Source organism: Felis catus, chromosome A1, assembly GCF_018350175.1.
Source record: "Felis catus isolate Fca126 chromosome A1, F.catus_Fca126_mat1.0, whole genome shotgun sequence".
NCBI lineage: Eukaryota > Metazoa > Chordata > Mammalia > Carnivora > Felidae > Felis > Felis catus.
The window spans coordinates 100,968,257-100,980,936 of NC_058368.1; the positions used below are offsets into that span (position 1 = coordinate 100,968,257).

Consider the following 12,680-nt stretch of genomic DNA (forward strand, 5'->3'; position numbering starts at 1 on the left):
AGAGTCCATTCATTTTCTGCTCAGGCCTAATTGCTGCCGACTGGCTGCCACAGGTACCGGGATAGCCTGTGTTTAAGGAGGCAGGGACTTCTGAGAACAAATAAGGAAAGATTAATTGTTTGTTTTGGGCCCTCCCAAGAGAAATGTGGGTCCTTAATCAAGAAAAATAATTTCTTCTGTTGATTTGGCTTATTTGGAGAAAAGATAATTGTGTAAAGGTACGTGCGAAGTGGTGCCTTTTCTAAGAGGTATTGCCACTTACCTCCACAAGAGACAAGGGCACGGGGAAATAAATGTAAGACACTGACGAAATGGATGAGGATGCCTCACATTTCTCATAGTAAGTAATCTGGCTGTTGGGCTTTCATTGGGACCAATAGTGCTAGCTGCAATTGTCATTTGTTTTGTCTGGATCTTTGGAAAACTAATCAGGGAGACAATAGTGTAAAAAAAAAAAAATCAACAACACTTTTCCAAATTGTTCTTAATTGCTGGAGTACAAAGTGAGCTAAATGCTGTGATGTTTCCAATTAAGGAACCTGTTTCAAGCAAGTGCTATTAAATCTATCTTTCCCAGTCTGATAAATAAGCGATCAAAGAGTAGAGGAGATGAATTGAGACCAATTAGTTCCAGATTCCTGAAAACAGGCCATGTGAACGAATATTAGTAATGATTTGGGGCAATTTTTGGCACGGGAACAGTGTCACACCTTCTGGCCAATCAAAAAAGGAAATTGATGAAAGGTTACCATATTGCTTACGGTTTTTAGTATTGAAAACTCTTTGCTTTCTCGAATCTCAGGTTGTGTGAGAAAGACTTTTGACGTGTTCTAAATCAAAATTGACCCATGACTTCAGCGAATGAATTAAAAGAGAAAAGTATAATGTCCCTCTGACAGGAAGGAATAAGGTTGTAAACACCAGAGTGTCTATACTAGTCAGGAATCAGCATGATTTTTCTGTAAAAGACCAGCTGGTAAATATTTTAGGCTCTGCAGGCCATACAGTCTCTGTCACAACCACAGGACTCTGCCACTGTCATGTGAAGGCTGCCGTAAGATGTTAAAAGACGGTACGTAGCAAGGGAGAGGGCCTGTGTTCTAATAAAACTTTATTTACAAGGGGATGCAGCAGGCCAGATTTGGGCCTCTGGCTATAGTTGACCCTTGAATTTAAAAGCCGGTCTAGAATGAGGCAGATGGGGAACAGCAGAGGGCTGGAATGGAAGAGTGTGGCCTGGCACTTTGGGGGGGGGGGCACGGACATGGGTTCAGAGTCCTGAACCTCCACTCACTGCTGTCTCACCTGGGGTTGTAACTTAACCTGTCTGTGCCCTAGTCACCTTTTCTGTAAAGGGAGTTTAAAAGGCATAACTCCTAGAGTTGGTAAAGAGGACCACGTGAGCTAATGTATATGAAGTACCATCTAGTTCCTAAAATAGAATAGGCCTACGTTGAAGAGCAGCTCTCCCTTCTTCCTTAGATCTGTTTTCCCCCAGTCCCAGAATATCCTCAGGACTCCGAAGAGCCACAAGGATTAATGCCTAATCTTAATTATTTAGCCTTGGAAATTAAATTAGAGGATATTCCTTCAGGAACCATCTCATCAAGTCAGCTCAAACCATGACTAATTTAAAATACTATTGGGGGCCATCCTGGGCAGAAATGTCCAAGATGCTGCAAGATGTTGTCACTAGGAAGTTCCAATGGAAATGCTTTATCCATTCACTCGCTCATTGATTCATAAAATAAACACCCTTGGAGGACCTGTGCTGGGCCGCAGAGTCTGCATGGCGCTTTACGTTTAGTCCTTCCCAGTCCCAGCTCAACGGCGTCATGTGGTATCTGAGGTTGAAGTGAGTCTGTTTAAATATGGACCATTTCGTCTAGGACGACGTGCCCTGAGGCTCTCTGAAAAGCCCCTCTGTTTTCCTCAGTAGACAAAATAGTAGGAAGTAAATCAGGTAAATCAGCTTAAACCTTTTGAAGAACCTGCTGGTCAGGGGAGACGATTTGAGGAGAGCCCGCGTAGGCATCTCATCCCTGGGGGCAGCACTTGCAGCCCGCTTACCGGCGTATACAAGGCCAACTGTGCATAGTCCCCCCGTTGGAATGTAGAAAGCAGTCAGGAAACTTGCAATTATATTTCTTTTTTATCTGACAAACAAGTGAAGCCAGCTTTATGAATATTGCTGCTCAGACTGATTCCGACCCTTTCACAAGTCCAGATGTCAGGCAGCCTGGGGTCCACAACCAGGGGCCTCGCCCTGGTGCCCTTGATTGCGTGTTCGTTATAGCTTATTGCCTGTCAGGTGCCTCATGAGGCTGTATTACCAACTGAAGCTCACGGAAGGCGCAAGTTGCTTAAAAGCGAGCCTAGCAAAGGAAGGGCAGACTGAAGACAAAACTAAAGATTGCTTGCCCGGTGAACAGCAGGAAGGAGGCAGCATTGGTGCAGGCGCTGTCCCCCAACTCCTGCCAGCTGGCCGCAGCCTCAGTGTAACCCACCCTCCCCCCCCAGCCTCCGAAGGCTCCGGGAACCCCAAGTGGGAAAGTAACTGGCTTTTGAAAGAACACAAGCCTGGGAGAGAACGTTTTGAAAATGGATGTCTGACAAAGTTTCTATCATTATGGGATTTGGCTGCCAGGATGAATGTTTGTAACCTAAAATTCTCTCTACCTCCCTTAAAACTTGGAAACAGAATTTTCTAGCCTGTTCAAAAACCTTTCACAAGAAGAGTTTCAGTTGGGTCTTGGATCCAGATTTTTCTAAATGCAACATTTTTCCACTTGCTCTCCAAGAACAACCGTGTGACGTCAGGAAAGCAGGGAATTTCTTGGCCAAACCTCATTAAAATGTCTTTGTCTTCCTGGAGGTTGGAATTGGAAAAATTGGTACTCCGACTTAGCAAGTGCAGCTGTTGGACCTACCGGTCTTTGTGAGATAGTGTTTCCAACAAAGGCAGTTCTTAGCACCAAATATTTCTGAAATGAACGAAATTCTCAGTCATTCTCGAACCTAGTGCAGAATAGTCACTTAAGACCACCTTAAGAGGGGCTCCTGGGCAGCTTAGACAGTTAAGCCACTGACACTTGATTTCGGCTCTGGTCATGATCTTACACTTGGTGAGTTCGAGCTCCACATCTGGCTCTGGGCTGACAGCATGGAGCCTGCTTGGGATTCTCTCTCTCCCTCTCTCTCTGCCCCTCCCCTGCCCTATCTCTCTTTCTCTCAAAATAAATAAACGTAACAAAAAAGAGATCACCTTAAGGCAGCATACTCAGTTACATTCTCATGTTAAAAGTATCATTATTTGTAATTTTTAATAAAAATAAACATTCTTTGTATCATTGATAAGCACAATAAAATAAAATTTGTTTTAAATCTTGTTTCATCTTGGGACACCTGGGCGGCTCAGTCGGTTGAGCATCCAAATTTGGCTCAGGTCATGATCTCGCAGTTCGTGAGTTTGAGCCCCGCATCAGGCTCTGTGCTGACAGCTCAGAGCCTGGAGCCTGCTTTGGATTCTGTGTATCCTCCTCTCTCTGTCTCTCCCATGCTCATGCTCTGTCTCTCTCTGTCTCTCAATAATAAATAAATGTTAAAATAAATAAATAAATAAATAAATAAATAAATAAATAAATAGATAGATAGATAAATAAATAAATAAATGTCTTATTTCATCTTTATATTTCTTAAAATTTCCTTTTGTGTATGTCTTACATAGCACATAATTAAGACAGTGATACCTTAATGGTGTATAATTAAGTAAATATGTATATTTTAGGATGGGGGCTGAACTCCTTTTCCTTTGAGAGGCCTATGATGAAAAGTCTTTGGGATACACTACTCCCTCTTCGGCAGAACCCCCTGTTCCATTCGTGCCAAGGTGTTTTAAGTAAGTAAAATAATGTAGTTACAGTGTGTTTAGAACTTGTGAAAAATATTTTTTTTTCCTGTAGGGCTTATTTGTAATTTATTAAACAAAGTGCTCAGTTTCCCAAAAAATTTTTTGAAGGGCCTTTTCCAGTTCAGAACTTGGCAAACTCCCATCTTGCTTTTGGACTAAAAATGGCGGGTTATTTTCAGCCTCGACGAAGAGTCTTACCTCCATATCCCTGAAGCCAGAGTAAATTCTAGTTGTGGCAATACACTTAGAGTCTAAAGAATGTCTAGTACTTTTTTTTTTTTTTTTGAGAGAGAGAGAGAGAGAGGCCAAGTGAGCGAGCAGGCAACTGAGCAAGGGCAGAGAGAGAGAGAGAGAGAATCCCATGAGGGAAAGGGTGAAAGAGAGAGAGAGAAGCAGGCTCACCTTAAGTGGGGTTTGAGCTCACCCAATGCGGGACTCGAGTTGACAAACCATGAGATCGTGACCTGAGCCGAAGTCAGATGCTTACCTGACTGAGCCTCACAGGTGCCCCAGAATGTCTAATACTAAACCATTCCCTGGCTTTGCCTTCTCTACTTTTTCTTCTCCTTTACAGAATGGGTATTATTTTATTTTAACTTTACTTTTTCCGCAGATGCTGTTTGCCTCCTCAGTGAGGATTGTGGCTTTTACCCTGTTTTCTGTGCTCCCTGACCCTCCTAGTGATTTGAGATGACATTTGAGTCATTGTCTCTTGCCTCGGCATGCCTTTCATGTAGCAGATACGTAAATTGATTTTTCGCTTTTTCTCCCTCATCCACCTGGGCAGGAAGGTAGAGCAGCGACATCTGAACAGAGGATATGTTGTTGGAACTCTGATGGTCTGTCTCTGTTATTGTTTCAAACCGTTCACGATGATGCCTCGTGCCCTACTGAGACCGTCTTCACCTTCCAGATACACAACGGAATTCGGCACCGCTGTACCCAGGATGCGCCTTGGGCTTATTTCCAACATTATTCTTCATCGCGTTGGCACCTCTCGGGTGGACACTTTCTCCACAGAGCCTCTCGGGTACTATTTTGGAAAAATCTGGGCCATTTTGGGCCATTCATAGGTTCCTTTATAAAATCATTCCTTTCACTAAAAATAGTCCCATGACTGTGCCCTGCAAGCTATTCATAATCAGTCAGAGAAGTACTTTCCTTGGTTGTCATCACCGTGCCATTATCATTATTCAGTGTTCCTAGATCCTCATGGCAGTTTTCCTCATTTGCTTGGGGTACTCTAGTTCACCCTGAGGTAGATATTCCTACTCACCGTCGTCTCTGACCTGCCAAAAAATTGTCTCATGGCTCTTTGTCAGGTACCAAACTGTCATATTCCTAGGCCAGGTGTCCAGAATTCCAGCCTTACTCTTGCTATCTCTTCTGTGCCGATCACACTAGCTGACTACCTGCCCCCTTGTCTGACCCTTGTGTTTACCCTACTCTGTACCCTGTATGTCCGGGTATCCCATACCCTGTATGTCCCTTTCTCGCATCTCTGTTCCCCAGAGCATCCTGAAAGGCTTATTTGCAGTTGCCCCTCCTTCGTGAGACCTTTCTTGATTCTCCACACCCAGATGTGATACTGTGGAGCCTGAATGCACCTTAGCTGTACGTACACCAGCACATCTTACCTTCTGTTACAGCTCCTAGGGCTAACTTCTCCACACCAAGTTTTCAGTCCTGCCTGCCACCCACCTGGGCTCCCCTAAACATCTTCCAACTTCAGTTCAGCCCACCCTGATGGCTGTCCAAGCCTGCAAGATGAATAGTTTGGTTTTAACGATATCTGGTATCATTCTGACCCTTTCTTTTGTTATTTTTTGTTCCTTTCTGGTAGTTGGGGACATAATCTGAGATTGAAATGACAGTAGTGCCCACATTCATCATGCAGTTTTTCACTGCATTGTATTCTCTGAGTTGGTAGTGGTATTTCTGTATTATTTGGTATGTACAACATTTAAAATGGGGCTGCATAGAAATTTTAAATTGTATACAGCAAAAAAGTCACCACGAATTCGAATCCTGAGACAAAAAGACTGAAAAATATGCATAATACATAGGACAGAAGTCTGATTGCTGTGTTATGCAAAGAGCTGTTACAAATCACTAAGAGATAGATAACCCAGTAGGAAAATGGACAGAATTCACTTATTTAAAAAATTATAAATGCTCAGGAAACAAGAGAAAAAGCTACTTCATTATTAATCGGAGGGTAGTAAATTTAAATGAGATATTTACTTATGGAATTGCAAAGATTCAAACAAAACATTTGTACTGTACCTTTAAGGTGACTGCCCGTTGTGTCAACCTTCTGGAGAAGCAATTTGGCATTTCCCTCTCTAGGAATTTATCCTACAATTATTCTTGCATAGTTGGGCTATGCTGTATGTAAGGCATTTATTTCATTGCAATGTAATTATACTAAAAATTGCCCAATAAGGTGCACATTAGTGGAAAATGTAGTGGAATACACTACTCCTTTCTACTGCGGGGGAAAGCGCTCCAAAATACTCCACAGCAGTTCCAAAGAATGCTTTAACTGTCTATGTGTAGGGACAGGGAAAGATGTCTAAGCATTATGGACTGATGCCAGAAGAAATAAGGGAGGTTTTCCAGAGACCCTTTTAATGCTTTGTCTTATGATTAGTAACATTCACAATTCAGAGCTCTGTGAAGACCAAAACACAGGGAAATCTTGTAATCGGAGTCATAGAAAACAGACAAATGGGGAAGATCCTATCTTTTCGTGGTTGAAGTTTTTAAAAGCCTTATTTAAGTAGAAGAAATCCGTGGTATTTATTTATCCTTATAACCACAACCTTGTCTTGCTATTCTTCTTACTGGCAAGACAAATCACACGAGCTTAGTATCCTCCTGTATCACCGCCAGCTGAATAAGAAAATTTGCTGTGGAAATACAAGGATGACAGTCACTCTTCCAGATTGATGCTATTTATTTTTCATTGGCACAGAAAAGGTTGCTAAGCATCCCCTGGTCAGGTTCTGCCAGCCCTTTACGGCGGTAATTGCATTGTTCCATGTCTTTATCAAGGAATCCCTTGCCAGTAAGTTTTTGGGGAGGGACAAGTGTCAAGGATGAGAAGCCACAATGAAGTGCTCGTGACTGAGCAAAGATTACCCTGCTCAGGTCATTCTACAAAACTTGTCAGTTTGCTGCCCAAATAAATGCCTAGAGTCCGTAAAACATGGAGCAGAGTGACCCCAGGAAGAAAAATCAATTGCAATTCATATTTCATATGTCTATAATTGCTTGTGAAAGCATGGCACTGGTTTGTTTGCAGGGCGGCTTTGCCTCTCCCGTTGTTTCTTTCCTCATTTCTAATGGACATGTCTTTCACATGCCCTGATTTACAGTGAAGCAAAATTTGGGGCTTTTTTTCTTGTCCATATTACCATTCTTATTACCGGTGCCCTGGACTGGATTTGATCAGTGCATTGAACTGTAGACAAGCATAGACCATGCGCTAGAAATGGCTGTTTTGATTTGAGATTCTGGAAGCTCTGGGTGTTTTCATTATTTGTTTATTCATTTTGCTCTGAGGTCAGGGCGGGGAGCGTTGTGAAAGAAATCGCCTTTCATTGGGAGAGGTAGTCATTTATTAGGACTTTGGACATCAAAATTGAAAAAAAAATTGTTTTTGTAGTCGTGATCTTAAATGCTTTTTTAATCAAGGCAGGGGACCCATAATAACTGCTAATTTGGAAAATCACCCGGTGTGTCTTATCAACCCTCTCTGACTCCAGCTTCCCCCCACCCCAAGTCTTTATCATGTGTGGCTACTTTTGGATTCGTAGCCCTTCTGTGGACTGAGATGTCATAGGCATGGAGAAAATGCTGCTTACTTTATGGATTACTGTTAGGTCAACAAAACTTTGGCAGCATTGATTAACTTGACAGTGAGTACAGCAGTACATTTATCACTTATGGCTGTGCTGTAGAAAATCTAATAAGAGGCAAACAATTCCCTTTAGAGCTGTAACAGGTTCACTGTGGCTAACGGTGCGTGCACTGGAAATTTCTGCCTTTAAATTATACCCTTGCCGCTGGTTGGGTCATTGACTCAAAGCTACTCCACTTCCCTAGTCGAGCTCTTGTTATTAATTGCATCACTGTTATTTGACTTAAATAAATATTTAAATTGCACTATGTGGTGTTTTTAAAACGCAAAGATGAATTAGATACAGTTCTAGAATGATGATTTTGAAATAGCAGCTAGAAATAGAGAGTTTTAGTGTGTGAAACTAGGAATATGACAAGGAAAACTACTTCCCACAATCAGTGTTCTCTAATGTAGCTTGTGTCATAATGGAGAACTTCGGGGAGATTTTAGCCTACTCTAACTACTTTGTAAAGAAAAGTATTTGTAAGATAACTCTTTGACATGAAATGACTACAAACGCATACTGATAGAAATCCGGTGGGATATTTCTTTGTTTTTTTTTTCCTTGATGCTAAAGATCCCCATTAACACTTCTCATATTTGTTTATTTTCCTTCCTCCTACAGATTAAATAGCATTACTCATCTTCCTCCTATATCACTTAGATTTTTAACAGTGCTCTTAGGTATATATGTAAAACAGAGGACACGATAGGTTTATTGGACAGTACACATTCTATCCAGTGATCAGAGAGGTACGTGTAAGTGTGATAGATTCAGTAGATCTGGGTAAGTAAGAAAAAGGTTAGGTCTTTAAACTGTTGCAATAGTATTCTGGAAAACTAAAGAGTATTTGGTAGGAAACTTGTCATTCTTGTGGTAAAATATACAGAAAATCTGAAAGCACGCAAAAAGCAAAGCTACCTTCTCAGGGCAATCCTTATTTCACTTGACACTGTTTTTCTTTCTCTTAAACTCCTTTTTTAGACTTTCTGAAAAGCTGTCTAATTTATCTTAATTTTTTTCTTATTCCCGTGCTATGCTGAAATTCATAATTCAGCTCGAGAGACCTGGTTAAAATGAAAAAATTCCAGTTTTTTGGTTTTTATGTGTTTTGTTTTTTTTGTCTTTTCTTTCTTTCTTTTTTTTTTTTTTTAGTGCTTTGTATTTTGCTAGAAAACAGTCTTGAATTGAGGGATTTTATACGGTAGCATCTGTGAGATGATATAGTTTTCTTTGTTGGGAGAAAAGTGTTCTGCCTGAATCAATTGTCAAGAGGTTTAATATAATAAGGCAGCTTGTGGTATGACTAAAAGAAACACCGTGCACATGAAATTCCCACAGCAGTTTGTTTTTAGAAGAAAAACTGAGTTCCCCGGAAACATGAATACATTGAGAAGCAAGACTTAATAAGACAGACCGTAAGGAAGAGCGGGAGGGCTTGCTGTCCAAAGGTCCACGTCAGCGATCTCATCCGATATTTGTCTTTGAGATTCTAAAAGGCGTATAAAGCCAAATTACTTTTTTCTTGAGCTTTGAGAAGTGCTGTCTTTGAATCAGTAACATTCAAGCCTGTTGATGTTAGTGTTTTGATCTAATTCAACGAGAATGTGTTCTCCTGTTTAATCTTTAGGGTAAACGTAATGTATCTCCTTTCTGGAAACTGTCTTTTCGGGAAGGGCCACGTCTACCGCTGTGGGTCTCGCAGGTTACAATAGCAGTACCCCCACCGCTTGCCCTCGTGAGCAGAGGCCGGGTATTGATTAACCATCACGCTGGCATCAGAACTACTCTTAGGATTCAATTTTTTTGTTGTTTTGCATATTTTATTGATCACAGTGGTAAATGAGCATCAAGCGTGCAAGAAGACGATGAATTGTTTACTTGCATAAAATAACCTTTCAATAAGGGAAGATGCATGGCTTACACTTTGGTTCTGTTCTGCGGCCCGAAGCAGATGGCATTCAGCTGCTATCGATTTGCTTCCATAGTTAAGGAGCAGCGTGCAACCCTGCATGCCCGCTGCATGGTGAAAAGGGGCGCAGGTTTGGGGGCCAGGGTGGAAGCCAAGAAGGACCGACTAGCCCTCCCTCTAATCCTAAGGAGAGAAAAAAAAATCGTATTTGAAAACCATGAATATCCACTTAAATGGAAACTTGAATTAATGTAATCAGATGTGTGCTGGTGTTTTTAGAGAAAGAACATTTGCGGTCATCACTTAGGCAGATGTCTCCAGTGAATCGCCAACTGAGTAATAATCAGAGAATACTCATTTTAAGCATGTTGTATCTAAAGAAAACTAAATAAAATCCTTCCCCCTGCCTCTGGGGTAGAATGAGGTAATCTTCAGATAGATCACGTATTGTCCACTGCCGAGCCTTCTGGCCTTAGACATAAATGTCCGCGTAAGCTGTGCCGGACGGTCCACTGCTTAACCAGTTGTGCTTTATCTCTATTTATACAACAGTCCGCCCATAGCCTCTGTCAGCAATCACATTTGGTTTTGAAATGTCTTTCCGTAATAGGTAGTTACAGATGTCGAATTTATAAATATTTTCCTTGAAGCTGTATCCAACAATGACTTTACATCTCAAAAACTAAGGATAGACTAACCTACCCGTGGTGACTTTCACCCCCCCTTCCAAACTTATTAAATACTGAAAACCACTTGTCAAAAGCAATATGAACAAATAGCAAATCTATTTACATCATAAAGCATGTATTTGTTACTCAGAGATGCACATATAAGTGAAGTTTAGCTGAATAACTTAATTTTTGTTTGTAATTTATAATTTTAAATATAAGTAAAATACTCCTAACAAAAATGTATCATGAAGCTGCTCGCCCAATGATAGCAAAATTTTGCAGATTTACTCCACTGGGTTTGTTTTTTTTTTTCTCGTAAATAAACTGTTAGTACAAATGACAGTCCTAAAAACATTCCCATAACTGTTATTCTTTAAAATGGAAACATTTTTTTAAGTTTTATGTATTTATTTTGAGAGAAAGAGAGAGTGAGCAGGGGAGGGACAGACAGAGGGGGAGAGAGAGAGAGAGAGAGAAACACAGCATGAAGCCCAAAGTGGGGCTCAATACCACAAACTGTGAGATCGTGACCTGAGCCAAAATCAAGAGTCGGGTGCTTAACCTATGAGCCACCCAGGCGGCCCTGTAATGGAAACATTTTACTGCAGGCTGTTTATTTGTGGGGAGAGGGGCAAGTTTGTTTTGTTTGTGGGGAGGGGGGTAAGTTCACCTGGTTGGGTCCCAGGGGAGTCCTGAGTCATGTGAGCTCCATGTCCCCCAGCCTCCCCCCTACCTTGGCCATAAAGGTTTGGGGAGGTGAAATTTATTCATTCGCTTCTGTAGCAAAGAACATTTATTCCTCACGTTTCTTTCTCATCTCTTCTTCTCCTCCTATGAGAAAAGCCAACTTGGAGACCAGAGGAGTTTGAGGTGGAAAGGGACTTGTGTGAAGTGCCTGTGTGTTGAGGGCGTTGTGTGTTCTGATTGGCCATCACCACATTTTATTTACTCTGAATCCCTCCCCCTGACCAGGGTGACCCAGAGAATACCTACTTGGTGCTTTTTCTTTTCTTTTCTTTTCTTTTCTTTTCTTTTCTTTTCTTTTCTTTTCTTTTCTTTTCTTTTCTTTTCTTTTCTTTCTTTTCTTTTTCTTTTTCTCTTTCTTTCTTTCTTTCTTTCTTTCTTTCTTTCTTTCTTTCTTTCTTTCTTTTTATTTTAATGTTTGCTTATTTTTGAGAGAGAGAGAGCTTGAGCTGGGGAGGGGCAGAGAGAGAGGATGGGGGGGAGAGAGAGAGTCCCAAGCAGGCTTCTCCGGGCTGACAGCAGAGAGCCCAATGCGGGGCTGAACTGCATGATGGTGACCTGAGCGGAAGTTGGACGCTCAACTGACTGAGCCCCTCAGGCGCCCCAGTGCTTTTTCTATGAACAATAAGCTCTTGTTTCCAAGGTAGATAGACAAGACTAGTTGGCATCAGGTTTGTGAAATGAAAAGGAAAGTTGCAGACAAGGAAGCCCGTCTCTTCCCTGTTTGCTACAAGTGGGCGAGTGGGACGCTTCTGAGAAAGGAGACTCAAAGCAGGACCTCTGATACTGGCAGTGCTCTTGCTTTGTCTCAAACAAACAAGCACTGGGTCCATGCGGCCAGCAGGTGATCAGGAGGCGGAAGGTGCAACGAGATTGTAAGGGACAGATGAGAATGGTTCAGGACCAAGCGACCGACACTCTCTTTGCGTGCCCCTGTGTTGGTTGGAAAGAAATGAAAGCAAAATTATGAAGGTTAGGATTGATAGACTCTCTTAGATAGTTTATACAGTAGGTTATTGAACTCTCCTTCGAGTTTCTCTTTTTGGACTTGTTCTAATTCAGGTAAGACAGGTGATAGGAGCCAATTTAGTATATTTTTAGTAGGCAAGTACTACTTCCACCTGACATACAATTATGTATACAAAAAGTTGGTATGTTTAATTAGTCTTTTGTTAGAAAAAAAAATTCCTCCCCATTCTTGTGGCAGTACGGAGTACCAGCCCTATTGAACAGTCTTTTGGCTGACCCAAGAAAAACTTGGTTAGCATACAGTATTTATTTAGCTCTATCAACTGACAGTCACACTCTTGAATGCCACCTGCCGAAGAGTGGAAAGACAGAAAACAGGCACTTTTTGTTATAACTTTACTGAGGTGTCAACTCCCTTCCATGGAATACGCATGTTATACGTGGACAGTTCTTTGTAAACTTAAGAGAGCTGTGTGACCATTTTCGCAATCCATTTGTTTTTTGTTTTTTGTGTGTATTTTAATTTTTTAATGTTTATTTTTGGGAGAGAAAGAGAGAGCATGAGT

The 12,680-nt window shown here is 41.4% G+C and overlaps 1 protein-coding gene across 5 annotated transcripts in view; it reads left to right on the plus strand.

The window, feature by feature from the left end:
• SNX24 (sorting nexin 24) overlaps positions 1-12,680 on the plus strand; it is a 179,941-nt gene that overhangs the window by 119,019 nt on the left and 48,242 nt on the right. The window contains exon 5 of one of the 5 annotated variants that reach the window (XM_045058200.1): positions 4,698-11,470. The exons of 3 other annotated variants lie outside the window; for them this stretch is intronic. In XM_045058200.1, the coding sequence (XP_044914135.1) occupies positions 4,698-5,027 (330 nt within the window). In that variant the 3' untranslated portion in view covers positions 5,028-11,470. One more of the 5 variants, XM_045058207.1, reaches the window with a different exon arrangement.